The following is a 27774-nucleotide window of genomic DNA, read 5'->3' on the forward strand; positions in this document are numbered from 1 at the left end:
TATAATAGAAAGACAAAATAAAAGGGAAAAAAATACTTTGAGATGAAAATAAGTAATCTTTGGAAAAAACATCAAGAACTATGAAATAAAAAAGAGGAAAAAAAGGTCAATGTAAACAAAAATAAATAACTAAGTGTAAAGTTAGTTTTTTAATTGAAGATACTTGGAATAAAAATTGAAGGGTGAATTAAAAAAAATGACAGATTAAGAGCACCAAATTTGGTTTCGTTTTTATTTTGATTTTTAATTTTCAGCATTTCTAATATAAAATGGTTTATTGATTATTGTACGAAGAAATAAAAATGTTTGCATTGTATATTTTTAAACCTAAGTCTATACATGTGAGAAATAAAAATTTATTTAAATTGTACTTGCTATGTTGGTATTTTATAGATGTTGCATTTTAAATACATAGTATAATATTATTTTAAATTAATTACATTTTGTCATTCGAATTATAATATTTTTTACATTTCGGCATCTAGACTTTTTTGTATGTCAACTTATCATCTCAACGTTACAAAAAATTTTACACTTTATCATTTATAACTATTTTCACCAAATTTTTTTGTTTAAAATACATCACATGCAGTGCACGTTTGATATTTAAGGGTTATGTGATGTGATATTTTTTACGTATGCATAGCATATGATGTTTTTTCAATAGAAAATCAACAAAAAAAAGTCATATATGGCAAAGCACAAATTTTGCAAAGTTGAGATAGTAAATTGATACAAAAAAAAAATATCAAAATATAAATACAGACATAATTCGAAAGGTAAAATGCAATTCACCCTATTATTTTTATTTCTTCAAAAGTCAACAGACATGACAGTCATGTCCTCTTTTACTAGGCAATAACGAGATCTACAAAGGTGGTTTGAAAAGTATGTTTTCAATAAACTAGACAGCAAAATTTCATTGGAAATGGGCCTTTTTTAAATGAAAATGGACTAAGTAAATAGATTTTCGAGACCTAAAATACTGTAAAACTGAAAATTAGCTTTTGGAAATAAAACCATACACCCCCGGCCAATACCATAATCATGAGAAATCACATCGGCCCTAAATTGGAGCAAGTCTCATGTAATCCTGCAGATTCTCATATATCATGATGTTCAAACATAATCAAGACCTATTTCCATACACCTGCAAAAGGAGAAACCAGTCCATGCAAGTCTGGTTCAGTATATTCAACACTTCCTTTCACTTTTTCCTTTTCTTTGTTTTTTACAAATTAAATACAATGAAGAGAGAGCTCTAGCCCAGGTACAAGACTATTACACCCGAAATATTGTGAATTACAGATTCTAACTAAACCTATAGAGAGGGTTGAAAGAAAATACGCAAGGCGGACGACGTAGGAACATCAATTTACACTCACAAAAGAAAAAAGGTTGCGTCAGGGTCATTGCGGAGGGGTGGAAACTGAAGTTAGCATCTCGTGTTGAATTATCTTAATACCCAAGTATTGACGGTTCCCCATTTCTCCAACCTTGTTTCATCTGTAATAGGTGTGTCCTCAGGCTGTATTCTTCCACCTGCTCCAGCACATTCGAGCTCATTGTAAGCTATTTATCATCATTGAATGGAAACATGAACCAAAATGCAGAATCACCAAGTAATAACCACAGAAAATGAATGAATCCAGCCATAAAACATGATCAATTATAAGTGCCAGAATACACTTTGGTTCTTATAGAAATACTCTTAAAGGATGGGGTTAACTCTCAACAAGTACAAGAAAGCCATGACAAATCCTAGAACAAAATGATGATATTTTGTCTTGTGAAACTAATTAAGCAACACGTTAGAGACAAATCGTTTAAGCTGCCCCTACCCCTTTTAAGGCCAGAAACTACTGAAGAAGAGAAGTTAGAGAATAATTCTCACACGAAGTTGTGAACTCTAGCAATATATGACAGGTAATACTACCGATTATCACCACCTTACAGAGATGAGAGAGCTCGCAATACATGTGCTTTTTCTCACCTGCAATGCAGCGGTAGATCCCAAAACTGATTCACATTCATCAAGCATGGCTCTTTCCTGTGCCGCTATACTAGCAAGTTCAGACACCAAGCGGTTCATCCCCTCCATCTGAATCGTACAATAGAGATATTAAAGAATGATTCTTTTGAAAAGCACACACATATGCATGATAAATTAGTTAGAAACTGCTCAAAATCAAGTCAATGATACAAGTCTTTCCAGAAACCCAGAACTGCTTCTATTTTCTTCAGAAAGTGGGGAGAGCAAATAATTTACAATCCATCAGCTAACAACAGTTGTTATAAGGCATTTCACCAAACCAAATATAGTACTAATAATTTTCTTTTAAGTAAAGGATTTTTAGTTCAAAACACGACATTTAACTGTGCATATCATCCTCATATAATCACATGCAAAAATGAGTAAAAAATTAAAATGGAATTAGATATCTGAGTATTTGCCATGGAAATGACTGACAAATTATTACTAGTAAAGAAAATGTTCATTGACCATAAGCTATATTACATCTTTTGAGATCCATAACAAATAGAAATCCAAAACCTTTATGCAGAGGTCCATGCCCTGCCCTTTGTTGATCAAACATCTTGAGTAAGAATCAAACAGGCTATCTTGAGGATATAGAAGGTCGGTCATGCAATGCAGACCCAATTGGTTCAGAAGAAGATTTTGTCAAATAGATTTAGGGAGTTGCCACCTTGCTTGTTTTATACAAGGCAATTTGAATTTGAGGGAAGGATTTGGAGACACAATTTCAAATGGCTCCATATGAAAAGAATTTCAAATCCATCAATATTTAACAAAGTTCAAAGTTAGAATAGAAGGATTTAAAATTAGCCAAACAAGTCCGACGGATTTGATTTTAGGAATTTGAAATCCATATGTTCAAATATACCAATCCAATTGCAACTTATAAAAAAACATTTATTCTAGAGGATAATACTCCATTTAAAGATGAAAAATGACCTAAAAACTCGCAGGTAAAACAACCAATTTAAGAGTATTTGTGGATGCTAAAGTGAAATGTGCCATCAGTTGACAGGAAACGAGAACCTATAAAATGACACCTCTTGCTATTGATGGGTTTCTTCTTATTAGCTAAGTGTGGCTCAATCGAGAATGGACAAATCATGATAAAGTCCAACTCACTGCACGCTTGGACAGAGGTATAGTGTGAGGTATCTGTCAAATTAATGGGTACAATTGTCTACTTATACTGCATCACCTGGATGGAGATGTGCAGTAAACTAAAAAAAGTGTCTAATAACCAGACACTGCAACAACTTTCTCACATTCTCTTGTTTGACTATTGGTAGACTACAATAAAAGAAGTTCTTCTCACCCTTGAAAGTATGGAATATAAGGAGGATCCCATTGCCTGCATCACATCAACAGCAGAGCATATAGCCGCCTTAACAGTTTCAATATCTCCCTGAAAAATTTCAGATTTAATTAAGTTATTTCTCTTTTATAATATGGAACATCAAGAACTAGTCAAAGTGGCATACCCTTGCTCCTCCTGTGATTGGTATGCGGATTGTGCTAGCCTGCAGATCTTGAATGGCCCAAGTTAATGAGTTGACATGATCCCTTTCAATTGAAGCCCACTCGTCAAGACAAGTTAGCTGAACACGCATTTGAATTAGAAACGTACGAATTCTTAGTGAAGTTAAATATAAATATGTACAAAGTTATCAGTTTGAATTAGGAAGAGACAAATATAAGGGATCAGCACCAACAGGAAGGTGTCTTATAGACATCATCATGTGGGAACATGCATTGAGATAAGGAGAGATCAGCTAACACCTACATAACCTGGATATGTCATATGACAAAACCTTCATATTCCACAAACTTTTGCCACCTCTGGGAAAAGAGTAGTTTGAACATGTTCTAACAAAAGATACCAATAAGAAAGTTTTATTTCAATTTTAGAACTCTCATTACTCTAGAAGTTGCTGTCTGGGGAGAAATGAAGTAGGATTTTCAAAGTACCAGAAAGGGTTTCAGAGGCACTACAGGTACTTATCCAATGACATTGATACGATTGCTGGCGTGCATGATCTGTTTACTGTCCATCACCACTTTTACAGCCTAAACATGACAAGTAACAAGAACGAATGAAACTCCTGACGACAGAATTATGGAAACCTTTTGCTCCTATGGCAAGGCTTTCAATTTTCGAGATGATCAATGGAACTGAAAAGGTCATTGAAAAAGGAAGGATGTCTATCATAATCAGGAACCTACTCATCATTTCCTGTGACTAATCTCTTCAGAGCAAACTATTAAACTATTCCACTGTCTGACCCAAAGAAATATAAGGTAGTAAAATCTTTTGTTATATCAGAAAGTATTCTGTTACTGCCTGAAATTGAATCCATGGACATTGAGGCAGATGCCATCCTCCATACACATAAATGGTTTGTGTAGCAAATTCTGGCCAGAATGTTTGACAATTATTACAGTCAAGTAATTTGAATCCAGAATACTCCAGAAGAGGTCCCAAAATTAGACAGGTTAATTTTAAAAATCCAAAGCTCACGGTTACTATTACAATTCATATTTTGCAAGCACAACCAATGATGTATGAAATAGCAAGTGCTGGATGCAGGACATGCAGCTACAAGATATGATTTTGAAACTAAACCACGTAGTAAGAAGGAAATTAGATGACACAACAGGCATATCAGAAGAAAGACTGGAAACAGGATATTTCTTTGTCCGAACACATAATTAGAATAGGAGAGACATTACTTGTTTGTTCAAAACTGAGTAAAGATTCAATTTGAGCCTGAGCTGCTGGAGGTCAATCCTTTTCTCCATTATCGAGTCCCAAAGATCACCAATTGCCCCCCAGACACTGTACAACATTTTCTGCACAATCAAAACTGACTTAGGGGCTTATAAAATTATGATTCAATATGATTTAAAAACAAAACACCAAAAATTCGAAAAAGAGAAAAAGAAGAAAACAATAGAAAGAAAAGATCGCAATCATCCTTAAAATTTGGCTCCGCTTATACCACTTTGTGTAATGGTTGAGCGAAGCAAGAAATACTCGAGTTGAAAACTACCTAATATGGAGTCACTAACACATATATATAATGACCAACTCTACCAACAGAATTCCAAAAAGAGCCGTGTTTGCATTTATTCATGCATCTAGGAGAATTTCAGAACTCACTACAGAACAAATTAAAGAAAAGAACTTAAAATCATCAAAAAGAAGAGATCATAACTACGAAAGGAACTTTTGAAGCTTGCAAAAGCTCCGATAAGATAAGTTCAAACCTCTGCTTTTCCTTTCTGAGATTGCAGTGCAGCATCAGTTCGAGCATTTGCATATCTCCATTGCAAGTGTCTGTTGTATAAGAGCCGCAATTGATGGACATCCTCAATATGATTAGCAGCCTTCTTTCCTTTTTTAATGTCCGCAATAAAACTGAGAACAGAAGTCGAACTCTGAGGTTGTCTGGACGGGCTGGATGGTCTAACCCGAGCAGGACTTGGTCCTCTAGAAGAAGGATTCACAGCCTTTGCTCTGGATGGACTGACCCCTCTAGACAGAGAGGGCGATGGAGGGCGCGAGCCAGGAGTTGGTAAAGACAGAGCTCTAGCTGCAGCATTTACCAATTGTGTTCTATCTGATGAACTTGAAGATCCAGGTTTTTGCGTCCGCGGTGAACCATCATCCAATGAACATCCATTTGACATTGCTTTTCCATTCTCTCCACGAGAAATTCGCATCAGCAAATCACTGGTTGATTTGAGTAAAGGTTTACTTGTCCCATCCAGAGATAATCTCCTAAGGGAAGGTGTACCTGTTCCTGAACAGGATACAGATGAAGTTTTGCTCGTCTTATCAGCCAGATCAATACTTCTACTCAGAGCAGTGGATACTTTCCCACTTGCTCTGCTTGGCCACCGATGTTGATCCACTAGACGAGGATGTGAACTATCAACAGGTTTAGAATTCTCTGATTGATCAGCAGAATTCTTTCCTTTAAGTGGGCTCCTCTTCCTCTCTGGTGTGGGCTTCCGTGAAGCAGGACTTTCAGCCTGTCGGTGAGCAACATTTGACGATGGCCTCAGAGTGCGATCGGAAGGCGTGTGAGAAACTGGTTTTTCTCTCTTAGTAACAGGAAGAGAAAAGGTATCAGATTGGAAAGAAACACTGAGACTCCGCATTGTAGAAGGCCATAGGGATTCCGGTAACCTATTGCCAACTACCTTTCTTGATGCCAACAGTATTTCTGCAGCTGTATCCTGAACTGGTGTTGACGGAGACGGTGGTGATGATGGTGTAGATGGGCGCTTTCTTTCAGCTGATGTAGCCCTCTTTGGCACCGATATAGTTGACGTTGATGATATCCTGGTGGCATTTGGCGAAGGGCACCGTTTTGGACCGGTGATTGCAGATGGTGTAGGCGACCTATATCTAGAACTAACTTCTCTTGTCCGGGCCTGACGAGTGACTCCATTCTTGTTCTCAGCTGGAACCAGAGGTAATCTTGTCGTCCCTACTGTAGATTGCTTCTGCAATGGTTGCTCTGATTCACATACATCCATCCAAACTGTACAAGTTAGGCCACATTGACGACCCCTTTCATGTACTAATAACAACCTTAAACATAACGGACTTTCACCAGATTAATCTATTGACTAATCGCAGCAACCTCTCCAAAAAGGAGATCCTTTCCCGCCTTGAAAATCTGCTAAACAAATTCACGGCCAAAAGTAAGATGCTACAGATGGGAAAACAGTGAAAAGAAAAGAATAAGGCATGATGAAAAAGGAAAAGATGCGCCAAAAGAATACATCTTTACAGACACCCAGATCTCAAAGAGATTGAATTGATCATTTCAGCCAGCAAATGCAAATGGGTCCTCGGGAATCATCATCCAACTCAACCCAAATTCCGGCAGATCGCACATCCATGCAATACTAAAAAGACACTAGCTAATGAAGAAGAGAAAACTAAAGTTGCGGTCTATCATAACAAGCAGAAGAGGCAGTGGATTTAGGACCTCCCTCAGAAATGGGGAAAGTAGGAGAAGAGTGGGGGCAGGGAAGTAGTACAACTAATGGGGAGGGTGTGTAAGATAAGACTGCTCTCTCTTGCTTTCACTTTTCATTTACATTTTATTTTCTTTTTCTTCCTCCTTTTTTTTGGTCCCCAACCTTTTGTCCCTGTCACGGGAATGCCATGGTTGGCTGGGTGGAGCTGCATATGCAAACACACACAATACAGACACACATACATAAAATGAGATATTGAGCAAGTAAGACTCACATTTAGAGCCCCTCTGGCGTGTTCCCTCTTTCCCCCACCCAACTCCTTTCATGAAAGGGAATTCTCTGAAAGTGATACCTTCACCAGCTTCCCCCTCTGTCTCTGACTCTCCTACTCTCTCACCCACTCGCACAAATGCACAAAATATCGATGGTGATCAATGCTCACACAAACGCACACAGACCGAGCTTCTCTGGGTCTTACTTTCTTGATAAATGAACAAAAGTCCAGGAAATAAGTTAATATAAAAGTGGACCAAATTTACAGACCTATCTCGGGATCAAGCAGAAAAAATTACAGGCTTCCTTGAAATCAACTGGGTTTCGCTTGAAAACCAGAAGATGGTGATTCCCATCTCCTTGTTCGTTTGCAAATACTTGATTAGTTTAAAAGTAGAATAATTTCAAAAACAATGATTAAGAACTTGTCTATTAGAAAAGATTATGCATTTCTGCTTTAAAAGGTAAACAATTCACAATAATTATAGGGATATGGGAACAGAGACATGGAGACCACGTGGAGGAAGAGATCATTGTCCATCCCCATGAATTCACAGTACCCTAAACACACATAACAACAATAGTGAAATAATTATTTAATCCCTGTTTGTCATTAAATTACATTGATTAAACATCGTTATGCGCAGAAATTATGCAAAATAATAATTCTGGTTTTGACCTTTTGCATTTTCTTTTTCACGGATGTAGGAACAGTCATCGATGCAAATCGCATTTCTTTTCTACAATATCGAAAATTAAAATATCGAGGAATTTCCTTTTTACATGAATAAATGCATGAAATAATGGTCTGCGCTTTGTCAGGTTTTGCTCCTAAATTTCCCAACATCTGTAGATTTCTTCAATAATCTTTTCCACGGAAGAAGCTTCAGAATTCAGAAAATGAATAAAACGACAAAAAAACAAAGAAAATCTCATATCGTTCTTCGCACATAGTCATCGAAAATTTTCACCGGAAAACAGAGAAAAAAAAAAAGACAAATATTACTATATTATATCCAACTCTTGCAGATTCTACGGATAAAAAACCCAAAAATATACCTATTCTTCGATCACCGACAAAGTACTAAGCAGAAAAACGTTTCAGCTTCAACTTTACTCGAAGACACGGTTCATACAAAAATCGATTGAAGATCAAAACTAGTTTGAAAATCGTCAACATCAAAAAAACAACCGCTTCCACAATCTGATTACTTATTTCAACAGAGATACAGTTAAAAAAAAAAATCCAAAACAACGAGTATAAGCATATTACCTTTCTGTATTTCTCCGGCGAAGAAGAACAACTGTTGATTGCAATACTTCTAACTCGACAAATTTTCCCAACCCTAATCTGATGTATACTATACTGTTTGTGTATATGTACGAGTCAATTTCTTGATCAACTGGTAAACAGATTTAATAATCAAATACGAATACAGTAAAAGGGAGAAAACTTGTGGGAGTGTCAGTTAGGGGAACGCTGGGGAAATGGACCGAGTACGGCGGCGGGCGGCGGTTATTTTCGCGCCACCTAATTTTGATTATCTGAGACTTTTCAATTTTCATCATCTTTTAATTTATTATTGTATATTTAAGTTGAATACTGCATAATTCATTATTAAAATAATTAATTTAAAAAAAATAATTATAACGTTTAGATTCATTATTTACAAATTAATTATACAAATTTAAATTATAGCTAAATCATAAAACTAATTTTATTTTTAAAATTAATGAGAAAATTAAAAAAATTATTTAATGAGAATTATGGGTAATTAAATTAAAAGAAATAATTATGGTGAAATTAAAAGCTATAATTTATAGTTTTTATCGTGAAAACTTGCTTTCTTTTAAGGGTAAATTACGACGAGTTTTTTTTAAAATTTTATATAATTATAAATATTTTTTAGAAATTCTCGATATATTTTTTTTTATGTTCGATGAAATTATGTAATTATTTGGATAGGGGTTTTAAAAAATCTACTTCGCTATTGTTGTGTTTTATTTATTTTTTGTTATTTTTTTAATAATTATTAAAAGAAAATTGATGAGGTGAAATTTCATTCTTGTAGTTCTGTTCCATAAAAGGATTTAAGAAAATATAATGAAATAAATAAAATTATTATGTAGTTTATGATGACATTTTCGTGCGTTTACCATAAAAAGATCATGAAAATCTAATGTTATGATGTATGGACACGAACACGATACGACACAGACACGGCTACACAAAAATTTTAAAAAGATTAGGACACAATACGGCACTGACACGACTGTATATAATATATTTTTATTATATATATTCTCAATTTTTCAAAAAATAAAATATGCAATATGAAAAATATTAAGATAAAATATAAGATAAGCATGTCTTATATCTACATTAATCGAATGTGGCTTCAAAAATATACATATTGGTTTATTTTAAAAAAAAATAATAAAAAGTTTCTAATAATTTAAATTAGTTAAATTATCTTGAAAATCTCTCCATTTTTTAGTAATTTCATCATAATATTTTTAGTTTAAGAGGAGCGAATTAATTCTTTTTCTTTTTTATTAAGTTTAAAATTTATTTTCACTTAAAGACAACCCAATTTTTTTTGAAATTATATATAAAAAAATCGAAACGTGCCCAAAACATGTCGAACACGCTTGATCGACGCCATGTTCCTTTTTTTCTTTTTATTTTTCATTTTCAGAGACGGCATCGATGCATGTTCGAGGCATGTTCGCGCCGTATCCATGTCCTACACTACATTGAGCAACTTTATAGAGTGTCCGTGCATTATAAATCTAATGACGACTAACGGAATGAGCTCCTTGTTGTTAAAATTCACTATAATTTACTCTTTTTTTTTATTATTATTTTTATGGAATACAACCCCCAAAATGATTATTGAAAATGGATCGAAATGTAAAAATAGAAAAAAAAAGAAAAAAAATGTATGTTTTTTATTATGGATTAAATTTCCTCATATATATATATATATATATATATATTATAAAAGAGAACTTTATAATCGTACTAACTTTTAATTATTCAAATTTATCCTTTTACTCATTCAATTCAATTCAAGAAAATTTTATCATAATTTCTACGTTTTTTTAATGAATTTACTAAAATACCCACAAACTGTCCTTCATTTTCGGCACTTGGAAGCCATTATTCCGTTATTAATAATTAATGGTTAAATATTTTGACATATCGAGTGTGCAGTGTACCACTAATAACATTAAAAACGATACTAATTTTAAAATTTAGCTACAATATACATCTGCACGATCAATTATAAAATTATAAATCGAAACGTCATAATCACTTCATCTAATAAAATCAATTAGACATTCCAAAATGTATTATTTCATCATCAAATATTTTTGTAATTGATTATGCAATTGTGGGGTCAAATTATGTACCATAATAATTTTATTAATTGAAATAGTTAGTATATATATAAGTAAAATTATTATTTAAGCAAAAGTCCTTTTCCTTTAAAGAGTCATAGACAATAAACTACCAAAAGAGTGGAATGGTGCACCTAATTATTAATAGAATTACTCATTTTTAATAATTTAAAATATCACCATCACATCAACAATTAGATATTTAATAAAATCCATAAATTTTAAAAACAAAAATTAAGAGAATCTCAACATTTGAAACTTCAAAACCTCATTTTGAAGTCTTCCAAAGGAAAAATAAATTTGAAAATTGTGAACATTATGACTTTATTATGTCTAATATCACCCTACATATGTTCTAGATCAAAATTTCTTGGCTTAATTATATTCCGGTCCAGTAAATACAGATCAATAGCATTCTGTGACTTACTCCGTTTACACATTTAATTTTTTTATTGACGAACTTAGTCCTGAGCATCTCACATACTGTCCGTTTTTTAAATATTTAGTTTCATGCTGATAATTTTAGTGCTAACGACCTGTAGTTACTGGACCAAAAATGATATCGACTCCAGTGTGACGGGGATCGGAATTATTAATACAAGACTTAATTTATCAGAAATGGTCGAATTATGAGATATTCAGGACTAAATGTAAATAAAGTAAGTTACAATATTTGCATTTTCCCAATTTTTTTTTTATATTTATGGATTTTTGGGATTTGCATCATAGGTCAGGTCAAGAATCGAGATGTGATGTATCATGATCATATATGTTATTAGAAAATGATAAAAAAAATATTTTGGAACGCTCTTTATGACGAAAATAAAATGATTTTTTATATATATTATTATTATTATATTATTATTTATTTGGAAAGAAATATTTCAACACAAAAAAAAAAAAAAGGCAAAAAGTATTGCCAACCTATCAAATGCGCCCTAATTTTAGTGTTTTTGAATATGTTCTTGTATTTCTCTTTCTTCTTGAATGTGTGTAGGGAAGCGTTTGGAGGGATGTTGAAAATGATTATTCAGAGTAATCATTTTGTTCAGTACTTCTCAGTGGGACCAAACAGAGAACAGTAGAAACAAAAAGGATATATAATTCATAGTCTGGGAAAATTTTCCTTCACTGGTCACATCAAATTAATTATATTACAAATAATTTATTCAATTTATTTTGTGGGATTAATTGTTCTTTTTTAAATTATGCAACAAATTACATCATGAATATATTATAAACAATTTATTATTAGGTTGCACATTCCCAACTAAAATCTTTCGATATTTAAATTAGTCGAATGCGAAGCAGATCTTCAACTAAGACCTTTCGATATTTAAAAATTTAATACTTCTCCCAATCAAAATGGCGTACCTTGACCTAGAATAGTTGTACAGTATTTATAAGGTCAAATATCCATATATATATCGGGTCCACGTGACGTGATATCATCCCTCCAGGTGTCGGGTGTTGGACGGTTCCCGGGATCGAATATGACCGAATTCAATTGGAAAATGCTTGGCAATATTTGTATTCATGTTTTTGCATTTTTCGAAACAAGATAATACGCATTCAATGTTTGTTTTTGTGCTTTTACACCTTGTTTGTGTGTTTTTTTATTTTTCAACTTTTTATATAATATATATATATATATATATATATATATATTTAACAATATAAAAGAAACGTGATTTGATAATAAACAGTGATTTTTGTCTCCCAAACATACTACATTAGACATACAATATTTATATATATATAAATATATATAAAAGAGATATAATTTGACAATGAACAGTGATTTTTGTCTCCCAAATCCCAACATCAAACCTACACCACTTATTTTAAAATATTTCAAATTACCTCAAAACACAAATTCAAACGTACCATCTATTTTCAACACACACTTATTTATCTCTATTTTTCTCTCTCTATCTCCAAAATACAAAATAAAACACTCAAAACACAAATCCAAACATAAAGTTTGGATCCCTGTCTTTTTTGGGTATTTTGACGTGCTACCGCAGGCAGTTTGACCTAAAATAAATATTAATAGTCTAAATATAATTTTTTAAATCACTGAAAATCTATATATGATTATATTAAATTTTAAAAAAAGTACAGTGTAATTATCCCTTCAATCACTAGAGTATTGAGGTTGAGGAAACTGAAATAACTACCAAGATTGTAAGAGTTTGGACCACATAATTGAAAAGTTAGGCATATCTAATGTGGACTATTTGCACATTTTTTGTTCTAAACAAAAAACTGTCCTTTCCTACACCTAATTTTCTCATGTTTATTACTTAGTTGTTAATTTCAATTGTTTATTCATTGGAAATTATATTGAGAGTTTGGCAGCAAAAAGAATTATAATTTTTATTTTCTCATGTAGCTAACTTTTTTAATGTAGTTAACTTTTGACACTGAGTATCAATTACTATGGAATTAAATATTAAATAATTATTCTTCCGAATAATTTAAAATTTTAAATATGATGATAATTTAATAGTATATAAAGAGATACGCAGATAAAAAGTCTTGAAGTCTTAATTTTTTTTATGTTACGTTAACTTATTTTACTTTAACTGACAGTATTGTTTGTTAAGATTTTTGGATTGTGCGTACTGATTATAATACTAACGCTTGAAATATATTTGATGTGTATGCATAATTAGAGGTCTCGAGGGTATGGGGGCGGGGCAGTTGAGATTTGTGGGTCTTTGCTCAGGGGAAAAATGGGCGGAGCGGGGAAGATGTGGTGGGGTTTAGACGGTTAATTTGTTGGCCAAGGGGGTCTTTTGTTGAAAGGGGAGGACCGATCGGAGGTTGGTGGTGTTCTGGGGCAAATTAACCGTTTATTGAAAAAAATAACAAATTTACCTGCACGTCTAAAAAGATAAATTACTTCATTTTTTTTTAAAAAAAAGAAAGGTAAATGCTATTTTTTTGTCGTAGGGGAGTAATTTGCTTATTTGCAATATTATAGGGAGGTAAATTGCATTAAAATCTAATTTTTTATCATTAAATTGCAAAAGGATGTAAAGTTTATGTGATTTAAGATTTTTAATGATTTTTGTTTTGAAGTAAGAGCGTGATTTATTATTAATTGAAATAAATCGACTGCAATCATTCATGTCGAATATCAATATCTAATAAAGACTAAACTAAATTTAACCAACACTTACTATTATAGTAAACAATACCTACTATGCAGAAGAAACAACATCTCATGCATATAATGGGGTTCGAATCCAAGACTTCAAAATCTCTACACTATGTTTGTTTTCATTTTCAACTTATTTTCGAGATAAGTCAAAACATACCCAATGTTTGCCATCATTCAAAAACACATTATTTAGATGTTTTTAACTGTTTTAGCATAAAAATATACATATATATATATACACACATATATACATAAATATATATAAAAAAAGCATGATTTGACAATGAATAGTAATTTTTGTCTCCCAAAATACAACATTAAACATATAATACTTATTTTAAATTATCTCCAAAGACATGATTTGACAATGAATAGTAATTTTTGTCTCCCAAAACACAACATTAAATATATAATACTTATTTTAAATTATCTCCAAAAACAAATCCAAACATACATACTATCTCTAACACACACTTATTTATCTTTGTTTTTCTCTCTCTATTTCCACAAAACACAACAAAACATTTAAAAAACGAATCCAAACATTATGCTAAGGTTTCAATTTCACATTTATTTCAAAAACTAATTTTTTTGATAGTTTTTATGGAAATCTGCCACGCGTGTAAATCGAAATTTAGACGGTACACTAACCCATGACGACTGACTCCTGATTCAATTGGGTCAACATCAAATTGCGAGCAGTGATTTGAGAAGTAATTCTCTTTGTGCGAGGGTTTGTCGAACGATTTAGCAGCAAAAGGTGTGAGTTTGTATGTGTCAGTGTGGGGGTGTGTGTGTGTATGAAGATACAGATCAGTGTACGTTGTCTCTTACAACATATGCAAACAAATCCCAGAATTGATGTTGGGAAGGCGGGCCATCTCTTGTTTTCAGGTTCACTGCACTCTATCCCTCCCCAACATCTATAGTGCCTCACCATCAGCCCTCGTATCAATATTATACGGAAAAAATGCAAGTAATTTCACGTGATATTGCAGATTATTCCTTATGAAAAAAATATTAGCAATTAATTTTTGACCTGGATTAAACTTGAATATTATATATTGGTAAATTATGCCGAGTTCTTTTGGAATTTAATATAATTATAAATATTTTTTATTATTTGAAAAATTATTCATACTCTCCTAATTTAACGATTGTCTAACAATATATTGCCCTAATTCATTAGTCTCCACCAGATTTTTATTCATTTTTTTTATGATAAACGGATCAAAATGTTCTTGTGGACTATGGATTATAATTTTACTTATTTTTTAAAATTTTATGATATTTTTATGGAGTAAGTGGGTAATTTTTTTTTTTTTTGTATAATTTTTCATGCACCTCGTTCAATTTTCTTATAGTTTTTTTTTTAATTTTTTTCGGAAAAAAAAATTACAATGAAAGGAGAAATTGATAATTTCGTATCTTCATCCAAATATTACATAATTTCATCAAACATCAGATAGGGTATTTGTAATTATTCAAAAAAATAAAGAGACAAAAAGAGTAGCTGTAAATTACCCAATTATACAATTATATATACATATATATATATATATATATAAATGCCCGAGTTAGAAATTCAAAAATTATGGTTTCAAATATGATGAATGTGTATATATACTATTTTTAATAGCTTCTTACTTTTTTGTTTCTTTTGAATATTTTTATTGATTTGAAAATATCAATATGTTGAATTAGTTTATAAATTTAAATATATTAAATAACGTAATAAATTAAATTTTATATAAAAAATTATGAATCAGTATGATTGATGTGGAACAAAAAACTGATTTAAGAGGAGGATGTGAATTATTCATATGGAAGCGGTCTGGTCTTAGGATGTCTGTAATTTCGTTCTTCGCCTTTATTTGTCATGCATTCAAAAATTAAATACCAATCAATAGTGTGAGCGACTTATAAATTTTATGACCTTCTTCTTTAAGAGATATCTTCTAAAACCAAAACTATGACACTCATACGAAATTGGAACGAACAATATCATACGCTAACCACATCATTTGACACCGTTTGTGAGAGTATGAGCATATACCCGTCTCAAAATTCTTGTTTGAAGATTGACGACGTAAGCATGCGTATTGATGTTACAAAAAATATAATATTTAACTATGGTTAATTGCTATGGTTAAAAATAAAATAGTCGTAGCAAATAGTATTTGACCACGACCATGCAACGGTTGTTGGCCGTGGTATCTGCGAGGGTGACTAAAATAATTGAGCGATGTCAAATATTTTTACCATGGCTCTTAGCCATGACAAATAGCTTTTTCTTGGTGGAAAAAAATTATATTTTTGCATCGATTTTATTTAACCGTGATCAATAAAAATAATTTATCATGATTTTTAGTCCATAACTATTAAAATTGTAGCCGATATTAATTTTTTTTTTTCTAGTGTGAAATGAGTTATGAACTATTGAATCAGAATTAAATGAAATGATTTACCACCCAAATTACCTTTTTAATTATAAACTATCATATCATTCACTAAATATATATAGCACTATATATAGTTTTTGAATTACACCCTTAGTCCGTAAATAATACCACTTACTTGATTTCAGTCTCTTTACATTTTATTTATTTATTTTTTAAAATGGTCAATAAAAAATCTCAATGTATAATTTTTGCTCATTTGGTTAGGGTAAATTACAAATGGTACTTCTCGTAACTTGAAAAATTATAAATATTTTTTTGAAATTACAAATACCCTAACAAATAATCTCTTGTGATAGCTCGTTATATGGGGTATTTATTAAGATATTAGTAATTTCAGGAGGGTATTTGTAATTTTTCAAACGATAAGGAGGTATTTACAGATATGCAAATCTCAAGGAGTCCCGTGTAATTTACCCTTTTTTCTTCTTTGTGCCTCATTTTTAGTCCCACGTGCTTGGCACGTGATTTTTCAATCAGATTTAATGGTCAATTGACACAAACGACCAAAACAGTAAAAGAAAAGTGCATGTTTACGGACAATATGTGTAAGTGGTGATTATAAATCGAGCCGAACACATGTTCAAGTGTTCATATTATCGAGTTTCAAAAATTGTATTTGAATTTGGTATGATTATTGATCTAATCGAGCTTTAATAAAATCAAACACGAGTCTAGCTCGAGCAGTATAATACTTTTAAGTATATTTTATTGTTTTTGGACAAATATAACAGAACTCGAAAGTTTACCAAAAAAAAATTTATTGTTCAAGTTTGATTATTATTTAATAAGTTTAACATATCGAGTTTAGATAATTGAGTTTTTATAGATCAAATTTTAATCGAACAACGGATAATTTAAATTTAATTTTCAGACCTATTATTTAAAAAATAAAATAGAATAATTGATATAATTTCTTAGAAATCAAAACTGTAATAATCCCAATTCTTGGCCAAAAAAGGAAAGATTTTCCAAAACTGCAGGCCCATGTTATGATGAAGAGAAATCGCATGCAAGCTGTGGACCATAGTCGTCCCTACTCACCGAATAGATTTTAGCATGCCTTTGTCTAATTAAATCTTCACCAAAATGCGACTTTGCTTTGCTTTTGCTTCTATGTTATGAAAGGCACATTGCACATGTATGCTATCATTTGAACCCCAACCACCTCATAATTTAAGACATTATAGTAAAAAATGACACTTTGGAAAGTTGGAATTAGATTAGATTAGATTAGGTTGGGACTTATAATAATTAATGCACAGCTCATTACATTATTAAAGTCGCATTCTCTTACTAGCAACATACTTCACATTGTCCGTTCCCTAAGTAAAATATGATGACTTATTACATTAAAGATGAGGAAAAGGTTGTCCTTGTATTTTAATGTGATAGCGCCGAATTGGAAGGAATAATAATAATAATATATATATATATATATAATATATGTATTTTATGACAATCTACGGTGTTAACATGATGATCATGTTCATATTTAAAGGGCTAAAAAAAGGAGAAAATTCTATCAAAGTACCTTTCTTAAGTATAATTTAATATCTGAACAGTTTTAATTGAACGGGTGCAATCGATATTAAAGAATAAAGAGGAACATGTCTCTAATATTTTAGAAGCCCATCAAGTTTGGCCTTGAAAAATACAATAAGATATAGTAAATACTTTGGTAAACTATCATGCTCAAATGATAATTATAAAAAAAAATATGAAAATTAACTAAAATCAGCAGAAAAACATAAAAAAAATCAAAGAAACACATAAATAGTGGCCGAAACGACAGAATATCGCAATGAATGATGGTCTCGGATTGAGTTCTCCTCGACAAGATGATCGAAATGACATGTAACTAAAGCACTATATCTCGAACTCCACCTATTGAAACACTCTCAAAATGTATCCACATCTTGTTCTATATTAAGGCCTTAGAGTCCGTATAAATAATAACCCGGTCAACCCAACCCAAACATGGGTATGTACAGACTCACTTCAATCGTCTGAGCAAGACTGTACCAATGGTTCAAGTGAATTTAACCGTGTCTGTAAATACACGCCTTTCATGCATTAGGTGCAACTTTTGTTGCCTTATTTACTCTCCAGATTGAGACCTTTAAATAGTCTAGAATGACTGCAACCATGGCCTTCCCGGTATTGTTCTTACTGAACTTTGTCTTGCATGACACTTGGGAGGCTTTTGTATGTGATTCTGGATCTGGAAGACCTTGAGAACTTAATCTAGTCCAAGCTCAAGTAATTTTTACTCTGTGAATCAAATAAAAAGTGTAATTTCATGTGAATTTATATATGTGGCTTAGATGAAAGGAAATACGAGAAACATAAAACTATTTTGTAATAAAAATTTCAAACTGGTGTTACCAGTAGAGTTTTTCTATGCGTTAAATACAAGTTACCCCTCTATGTTAATGAAAAAGTGCAAAAAAGCCCCTGTGAAAAAATAAAGTGCAATTTACCCTCCTATGTTAATGAAAAAGTGCAAAACAACCCCTGTGAAAAAATAAAGTGCAATTTATTCCCCTGTGACATTAAAAATGACGCAATTTACTCCCCTTCACTGGGACTTTTTTGTACTTTTTCATTAACAAGTGGGTAAATTGTACTTAACCCATTTTTCTATTGCAAAATAGTTTTATAGTCCATACTAAACTTAATATATACACGTCATGTTGTAAAATATTTATAAATAATATAATGTTTTTTTATATATTAAAAAGGATTACCACATACAACATTGTTCTAACTAGAAAAAAATGGTTTCAAACTGTAGTACTACACATGTGTTTTAGAACATAAATTTGATTAATGAATCTAATGGTCGAGTGAAACATAATTACGTTGATATTTCTCTAATTCCCTTATTAACTAATATTTTTAACAATAATTAAAAGCGTAAATTTTTAAATTTATTATAATTACAAATACCTCCTCATTATTTGAAAAATTACAAGTATCCTTCTGAAATTTAACGTACCTCGATATTGTTAGACCATCGTTAATATCAAGAGATATTTATAATTTTTTAAATAAGACAAATTTTGGAGGACCGGGTTGTAATTTAGAGAAATTAAAAGTAAAATGGTGTTTGGTGGGAGTAGTATTGGAAGAAAGCAATGGATAGAGAGGGAGTGGAGGGGCAAAAGGCAAATGATGGGGAGAGTCATGTGCCCATAATATGGTGATGACAAAAACCAATTAATATACAACATGTTCTCCCCCAACTCTTTCTTTTCCACCCCTCTTGCTATTATCTACTTGTCACAATATTTGACGGTCGAGACCAAAAAAATATTGTTAGGAAATCCCAATTTCATGTGGGGCTTTGATTCTTTGGAGGCCACATATGTTTTTTCTTGTGTCTTTAACCCCTTTGAACTCATTCTTTGCCATATAAAAAGGTATTGGAATAATTAATTTTTAGTATTATTATTATTATTATTGTTTTGGCTTAAAGGAATACTCCATCTCATTATGTTTAGAGGTATCTTTTTATTTAAATAGTTAGATGGATGTTTGGGGCTCTTAAAAATCGATTAATCTAGATAGGGGTCCAAATGATCCAGCTCGAGGATGAAGAATGCTTAGTCTTGCTGCAAGCTCAAGGTTGCTTGACCAGCATGAAGTCCTAACCACGACCAGGCCCATGAACCTTTGGACGTCGCCCTGGTGGTTTCAGTATCAGCCCATGTTAGAAAGATGTCCTATATGGCTGGTGTGGCGTCAACCATCTCAGTAGGAGCGTATATATGGCACCTCCAACTATGCAAACCGAGGACTTTGAGGTTCTGGTTGCGGGAAAACGTCCCCTCGACTACCTCAATAAGGATTCGAGAGTACTCTTATTGACGGAGGATACACTCATTCGCAGAGGACATGCATATTCGTAAGAGCTGGCCTTATCCATAGAAGGCCTCCCTAAAAATAGTGGATTTTGACGGCCAAAGGATAGTTCTTTCCCCCAATCCGTGGAGGTGTGGCCTTATCCCCACAGTTGGGGGAAGCTATCTATGAATATTAAACTCCCTCATCCAAGAGGAGTAATTTTCAAGTACATCGATAAATGTGAAATTCAACACTCTACTATAATTTTACTGTGTTATTACTTTATTATTCTTGACTCCTTTATTCAAGTACTTAAGCGTCAGGATGCTAACGATTTCTTTGCATGTACACGTTTTAGACCTTGCAAACGAAGACCCAAAAATCTCAAATTGAACCATAAAAATAAGTATTTTTTGCTCACATCCATATATTGTAAAAGTTGATTATTCCTTACATTATTAATAATTACGCTTTGAACACCGTGTTATTAATTTCATAGAGGAAGAAAATGGAAAAAGGAAAAAATTAAAAATAAGGATATATATAATTATGACTGGAGGGCAACTAGTCCAGATAACCCTAAAACCAAATTTCTACAGAAAATGAAATGAGATAGATATTACAACATCCAAGATCAAAAAGTCATGTTCAGTATAAGCTAAGACAAGAATTCCATGTCTTAATTCATTATTAATTCATCAAAATCATAAGAAGAATCCCCTCCATCAATAAATTGTCCTAACCTTGGATTGTATAATGATTACTCAGAAATAGAACTTCATCAATTTCAATCTGTGGCTTTTCTTCTAGCTGTGGTGTATATCATCACACCACTACATAGACATGTATGTAATACAAAGAAGGGGAACCATTCGAAGTAATTTCCAGCATAAAGTATCAAATATATCAACATCTATTAGTCCATAACAAACATTCGGTTCCACAACGGAAAAGGGCCTTCGAGATTTGCTTGAATAAGTTGAATTATGTACAAATCAAACAAACTGCAGAAATTCTTGACATCTGAAATTGTTTCCTTTTGGTATTGCGAAATTGAATTTGTGATGTGGTATTTTTAGAGCTGTATGTACCAATAATTTGGCATACAAATTTGAAGAAATTCCAAATAGACGATAGAGATTTTTGAAATATTCGAGAAGTTGTTAGAAACTTGCGAAATGTTCTAGAAGCTTGTAATTTGAAGCATTTGGAACTTTTAAAAAGGTCCTGAAAAAAACATGGAAGACTGAAAATCTTGTAGACGAAGGCTTAAGAGACATAGTAATTGTAAGATCCTACAGGCATATATAGGTGTCTAGCCATTGGATTAAATAAATCTCAACCGTCCATTGAGGAGGTGGAGTAGTATAAATAGGCGTTAGAGCTCGTTTGTTACCACTTCACAAGCTCCCTTGTAAAGCTCTAAAATGTAATATAAGGTTTCTTCAAGTTCTAACTAGTTCCATCTATCTTTGCTTGGCAAGTCAGTGTTTAAACTAGCAAGAAGGAATCAAGATCGATATTGTGAGAAAGTGTTCACGGTATTGGTAGGGAAGTCCAAGCCTGTGACACTAAGCTCGAATAAAAGACTTAAGTATAATTTTGAAGGCACTTGATATTATTCATTCATATCCATTTCAATGCAAATGCAATGGATGTTTCTTGTGGACTAATAGATGTTGATAGGAATATTTGATTCGTTACATTGAAAATATTTGGAATTGTCCATTTGCATTCAGTTTATTATATCTGATTATATTCTTATATATTTTATAAATGTAGGATGTTATCGTCTTATATAGAATCCACAACCACAACAAAAGCATTGATTGAATAACGATGAAATAAGAACTGGACAAAACAGCGGTGGAGCAAGAAGTAAACAAAATCAATCGAACCAATTAGTTCCAACAATAGAAGAAGATCATCCCAGTCCCTTATTCCGTCAACTGCTCCTTATGAGGGTCAAACAATCACTCCAACCATCAATTTCCGACTTCCGTTAGAATGCAGTTGCCTGAATCTAGTGAAGATATATTTCATGAGAGTCATTGCACCAATGATCACTACAATCCATTGCCCCATGAGGCACAAGAGTAGTCTGAACAACTCCATACGGACATTGGAAGGCGACTAGCGGAGACAGGCCCATCAAACACAACGGTGAAGTAGTTGGATATCGGAAGACATTGGTTTACCACAAGCACAAATCTCCTGTCAGTACTGTCAAGAAGACCGATTGGATCATGCATGAGAACAAACTGAAACATCTGCCAAAGTTGGTCGATGCAGCCGAAAACATTAATAGGGTGCGTATTTGTTTGTGTTTTCTTTCGATGTATGATGAGGTTAAAAGTACTTTATTTTTGTAACAATATGATTAATTGTTTAGTGTTTACTTCTTAGTTTCTTTGAATTGTATGAAGATTCAAGCAAATTTTCAAGGGATTTATTTATATCATTGATTCACAATGCAATGGAATAGACTGTTTGTCTATGGACTATTAGATGTTAATACGTATATTCGATTCTTTTTGCTGGAAACTAATTACTTGGATTGTACCTTTTGTTTGTTTCATTATCACTGATCGAAGTCATTGCTATATATTTCTGCAGCTGTCAGATGAGATCGTGCTATGCAGAATCCACAACCACAACAAAAAATATAGACGAAACTGCGATGGAGCAAGATACACACAAAATCAATCTATTCCAACACTAGAAGAAGCATGAGCAACAGATCTTTTCATCAGCTCCTGAAACTAGTCATAGTACCAATCCATTGCCCCAAGATTCTTTGACGGTGTTGACGAACCCTTGATGGACGAAGATTTACAATTCTTGTATGATATCATGATCATGTAATTTTGATCTTAGACTTGTAATATACTTGACTTGAAGCTATCTTGTTTCAATTTCATTTGTTCTCATACTTCTGTTTGTGAACTTATGGTGGGTCTGAAGTCTGAACAAAACAAGTGAAGATCCTGATGTATCATGGTTGTTAATTATGCATGTAGACTTTCATAGATGGTGTCTAAACTAGTTAAGTGACATATTAGCTAGATAGATTATAGCATCAATAAGTAATACATAAGTTCACAACTTGGAATGATAGCATATGGAATTTCACGAGGAGGAATTTCATCAGTACAGCTGCAATGGAACTGAAAATTCAGTAAAGGGCATCATCCGTACATAAAGATCGACAACTCTCATGTTATCAAATCAAAAGATGGAGCTCATAGTGTTGAGTAACATAAACGACACGACTACTGATAATTAATGTGTTTCCAAGAGTTGAGCATTAGAAGCCACCATCCGTCTCCCGGGATTGGTAAAAATCATTTGGCCTGACGATGTTCACCTCTTCGAATTCATTATCATCTGAATGTGATATATAGGAAAGAGTCCATCAGAGCTACCAACAATTTGGGCAAAGATTGTGAAAAATAAACTTTTAACAATGTAAACATATATATTTCACTTCTTTCAGTTCTGGGAAAAGAGAATGTCTATTCTCTCTTTTCGCATGAGATCAGGCATTACTTTAGACAGAAACTGCTCCCTAAATCAATGGAAAGAAATTCCCACCAAGAAAATGGAAAAGAAGGGGGAGAAGTAGCAAGGATATCAGCAAAACACGATAAATTATAGGCAGCTTTCATTTCACTGTCGGCACAGGCTAATGGCACCACACAGTTCTGTAAACTTCTTAAGGAAATGAGAACACAGAATTACGCATAGAAAGCCTCCAAAATCCGTCCAGCTTAGGACAGCAGTGTGCAAACATGAACTGTGACGTCATATTGGTCTAATTAAGATGATTTTGTCATTCTCACTTCCAATGCACATCAAGTTCAATATTAACCACAAGTTCCAAGTAAAGCCAAAGCTCAAAGTATTCTTTTTGACAATACTAGCTCACTGGGAAGCCAGGAAACAGAAAATATCTTCGTGTAATCATTTTAGGCCACCCTAAGGACTTTTCATCCACATAACGAGATGGACAATGTTCGACTTCCATTTTCAATTAAAACACATTCATTTCAATGGTAATCCATTTTCGCAAATGAAAACAATAAAGAATTCCATATAGTCCACTTGAATAGGACTAAATCCAGTTATGATGCTCAAGGAGAAACACAAACTGAAGGCATATATACGATGATAATATAAGAGATTTTGCCAACCAGAGAGATATCAGTTGTATATTTAACTTGGAATGGATGGTTATACAACCTTTTCTCAAGGTCAGCGCAACAACAGCATCATTTTCAACCTGAAAAGTCACAGCATAAATAGTGGATTTAGTTAGATTCATGGCCAATGCACGGAAATGAGTATCATAACATTTACAACATCAGGAGAAAGTCACAAGCCCCTAACTGATTATCTGATCGACAATATAAGAGAACTAACTATCTGAACAGAAGAACGCATGCAGCAATGTCTTTTATTTTGGTTTTACTTATAACCAATAATGAAACAAAACCTTCTGATCCGCCAGTGATTTTGAATCATCTAATACTTCCCGATTTGGCATTAATATCAAACGTTGATCATTGACTGGTTGATCAATGAGTTCTTGCAACTTCTCCTTAATTTGTAGAATTGTCTCACTTGGCACACATTGCAGAAAGTAAGTTGTCTTGTTACGCTTTACACGAATATACATTGCCTGTGTAATAAATTAATCAAAAGACCCGCACAGTTAGCTTGTTTCAGCACTGCAGCAACTGATTAAAACATAAGTTTACATAATAACTTTTTGTAACATCTTCCGTGAATTCACATAACATAATAAAAACATTAGCCTCCCTCATAAATCAAACAACAATGAGGCCAACAATAAAAACTCAAATAGTTTTTGGTAGGAAATCTAAAATATTACGAAAGAAACAGACAAGCAACCTTCAAGCACTTACATCACACATGCAGGAAAAAGAATATCATCATCTTCTCTACATTCACCATCCAACATCTTTATCAAATATATGAAAGCATCACTAAACTATTTTGTACTTGCATGATGCTGTATAACAGAACAATCATGGAGAGACTTCGATTGATGCTTAAAATCTAATAAAGTATTATGTCCTGAAACCAGAAAAAAATATATCTATTACCAGAGACAGACAGTTCAAAAAGTAACTTATGATAAAGTTCAAACGAATGCTCTGAAGCACTGAAACTCCACTCACAGTATGACAAAATAAACACTCTCATTCGATTTCTCTGCCATTCAAACACTTAAGACAGCTATAACTTAAACAGAACAAATTAGCTGCAGCAGGACAAACACGCTACCAAGTAGGAGCAACATAAATGTGGCCCAAACAGTTCGTAATCCTTCCTGAACATAAAGTAGACAATTAGTCACACATTCTACATTCATCCATAGTGTATCTTTACTCCAAAGAGTTAACCATGAACGACATTCTAAAACGACAAACTCATCACTCCATTTACTCCAAAATGTGTAAAATATAATTCTCACAAGAATACCCAAATCTCATGGATTTCAAGTGGGCACATATTCATCACTGCCCTTAGTTCTCCTGGTCTATTAACTCTACTAGATCTTTGAATTTAAGATCGATTAAGATGGAATACACGCAATTGTACAAGCATACAACAACTCTTGCTCATAATTAACAACAGAAACTGCAAACTTGAGGTGAAAAACTCTGATGGGGCCACTCGAATTTCCACACTATATACTGGTTCCAGTGAAAAATCAGTAAACTTCAACAACCCCAAATGAACATAACATCCGGCACAAATTTATCTCCAAATTCAGAATAACAAGAACATAATAAATAAAAAAATTCGAAGTTCCAAGAAAGCATACAGTTTGATCATCGGGGCTCTTGGGACGCGACGGCTGCGACATACTGCCAGAAGATTTGCTAGGGCTGTGGTGGTGAAGAAAGCGAGTGCAAATTGTGATTCTGTGAGTTGAATTGAATCTTGAAAGTCTATTATTATAAAGCCATAAGGAGAGTGATGCAACGGACTCGTAAAGTTTCCATTGGTCAAAATGAAGGCTAAGAAGTGTAGAACTTCCTGATGCAAAAATTTTGTGTAGGTACTCAATTTTCTTTTATCGATTGGCCTCGTTTGCTACATTCGATGCGTGTGTTTGAATTTTTAAAGTTAAACTTTATAATATTAATTATTTATTAAATATATTATATACATATATAATTTAAAAATAAGAGAGGATAATGTATTCATGAAAGAAAGAAAAAAAGTTGTAAAATTAAAAAATGTTAAGATATGATTTTATTTAATCATAAAAATCAGAGAAAAGAAACTGTCGAGCGGGAAGAGGAAAACTTTGCTAGAGAATGTGCAACTACCATAAACGTAAGCAGAGAAAATAGATCGAAAGGACCTAATAATATCATAAACAGTCAACCCAACTAGCTGAAGAGTTCATTCTAGAAATCAAGGACGCACAATCATCTTCGATACAAATAAATCTCCATCCTCGTCTTAAGGCAAGAAGTGTTGCTTCCTATGCGGCAAATGCTTCCACCAGGTCTGGAGGGGCTTGTCGAGGAAGTCTATGAGCAAGCCATGAACAAGTTGTTCTGTTGGAGTTCCTAGCAATCATTCCAATTCCAATAGCTGAACCATGATTCGAGGATGCACCATCAAAATTAATCTTGATAGAGCCAGCGGCAGGACGCAACCATCGAGTTGAGCACCTTGGTGGAGGCGGGCGTTGGGAGCTGTTAATTTGACGTATATAAGCTTCCAAATGACAACGAGCAAAGAGAATAACTTCATGAGTAGCCATATGAGGTTCGTCATCAAGTTTGGAGTTGCGAGACCACCAAATAGCCTAGCAAATGATGAGAAAGAGCTGAAAATCTGGGGTTGACAGTGAGATTGTAACACTGTTCATCTAGGATAGAGTATCAAATTGAACATAAAAAATTACATGCCGAGGAAGATTAGAAGTTCCCCAAACCTGTCGCGAGAAGGGGTAGTTGTTGGAATTAAATGGCCCATGACTGTTCTTTGGTAGGCCCAAAACCCATGGCCCACTTCCTCACTCATCTAGATGGCAACCCAATCCATCAACCCTGTTACCCGACCCACTTTACCCAACCTGCCTTCCTATTTACTTATTGTTGGTAACCCTAACCCTAATCACTTCACCCCCTGATTCCTCATTCTGTTCGGCCGTTGTTTCCCTTCATTTTCTTCATCTCTTCTCTCTCTCTTCCTTGTTTCTCTAAACCACTGATTTCCATGGCCTCGAAATTTCTCCATTCGACTTTAATGTTCGACCACTATAAATCTCCTCCCTTTTTTGGTTTGTCCTAACTTAATAGAACAATACTAGAACCTCAAAATTCCCTCTGTTCTTTGTGAACGACTCTATGATCCTTTTCTGTAAAAATACTTAAGTGGTGTTGGTTGGTTGTGCTTTGGTCCTTGGTTGATCTGGATTACTGTTTATATAAAAACTTGCAACTAGTGAATGAGGTTGCCCGCCTTAGTGGCCGTGGGAGACCTTCGCCGAATTTGGCCTCTGAGCCCAAAATACTTACTGTTGTTGTTCTTATATT

The 27774-nt window shown here is 33.2% G+C and overlaps 2 protein-coding genes across 8 annotated transcripts; both read right to left on the bottom strand.

The window, feature by feature from the left end:
• Positions 1-1126: 1126 nt before the first annotated feature.
• Positions 1127-8856, bottom strand: LOC105162901 (AUGMIN subunit 8). 7 transcript variants are annotated; one of them, XM_020693923.2, is made up of 8 exons: positions 8580-8856; positions 7308-7514; positions 5306-6726; positions 4769-4888; positions 3520-3636; positions 3354-3443; positions 1994-2101; positions 1127-1542 (listed from the first exon to the last, which is right to left on the bottom strand). In XM_020693923.2, exons 3-8 carry the CDS (start codon positions 6581-6583, stop codon positions 1459-1461), a joined length of 1797 nt encoding a protein of 598 aa, XP_020549582.1. In that variant the 5' UTR covers positions 6584-6726; positions 7308-7514; positions 8580-8856; the 3' UTR covers positions 1127-1458. The 7 variants fall into 7 exon arrangements, with proteins under 7 accessions (XP_020549582.1, XP_011079372.1, XP_011079373.1 ...); XM_011081070.3 differs by having other exon boundaries at positions 7308-7867; XM_011081071.3 differs by having other exon boundaries at positions 5306-6729; positions 7308-7867.
• A 14430-nt stretch (positions 8857-23286) lies between these two features.
• On the bottom strand, positions 23287-26253 carry LOC105162899 (Ubiquitin-like superfamily protein). Its single transcript, XM_011081069.3, has 4 exons — positions 26043-26253; positions 24684-24869; positions 24431-24470; positions 23287-23575 (listed from the first exon to the last, which is right to left on the bottom strand). Exons 1-4 carry the CDS (start codon positions 26082-26084, stop codon positions 23496-23498), a joined length of 348 nt encoding a protein of 115 aa, XP_011079371.1. The 5' UTR covers positions 26085-26253; the 3' UTR covers positions 23287-23495.
• Positions 26254-27774: the final 1521 nt, after the last annotated feature.

This window comes from Sesamum indicum, linkage group LG5 (genome assembly GCF_026168435.1).
Source record: "Sesamum indicum cultivar Baizhima isolate 11 linkage group LG5, ASM2616843v1, whole genome shotgun sequence".
NCBI classification, from domain to species: domain Eukaryota; kingdom Viridiplantae; phylum Streptophyta; class Magnoliopsida; order Lamiales; family Pedaliaceae; genus Sesamum; species Sesamum indicum.

Bases quoted from the DNA above. Each gene is read 5' to 3' on its own strand.
- LOC105162901 (XM_011081073.3), bottom strand. From the start codon at position 6,583: ATGGATGTATGTGAATCAGAGCAACCATTGCAGAAGCAATCTACAGTA. The intron at 3,637-4,768 runs GTAATGTCTCTC...ATGCGTGTTCAG, and splicing joins ACTCAGTTTTGAACAAACAA to CTAACTTGTCTTGACGAGTG. The intron at 2,102-3,353 runs GTGAGAAGAACT...TGTACGATTCAG, and splicing joins TATATTCCATACTTTCAAGG to ATGGAGGGGATGAACCGCTT.
- LOC105162899 (XM_011081069.3), bottom strand. From the start codon at position 26,084: ATGTCGCAGCCGTCGCGTCCCAAGAGCCCCGATGATCAAACT. The intron at 24,471-24,683 runs GTTTTGTTTCAT...GTGACTTTTCAG, and splicing joins AATCACTGGCGGATCAGAAG to GTTGAAAATGATGCTGTTGT. The intron at 23,576-24,430 runs GTTGTATAACCA...TATCACATTCAG, and splicing joins TGCGCTGACCTTGAGAAAAG to ATGATAATGAATTCGAAGAG.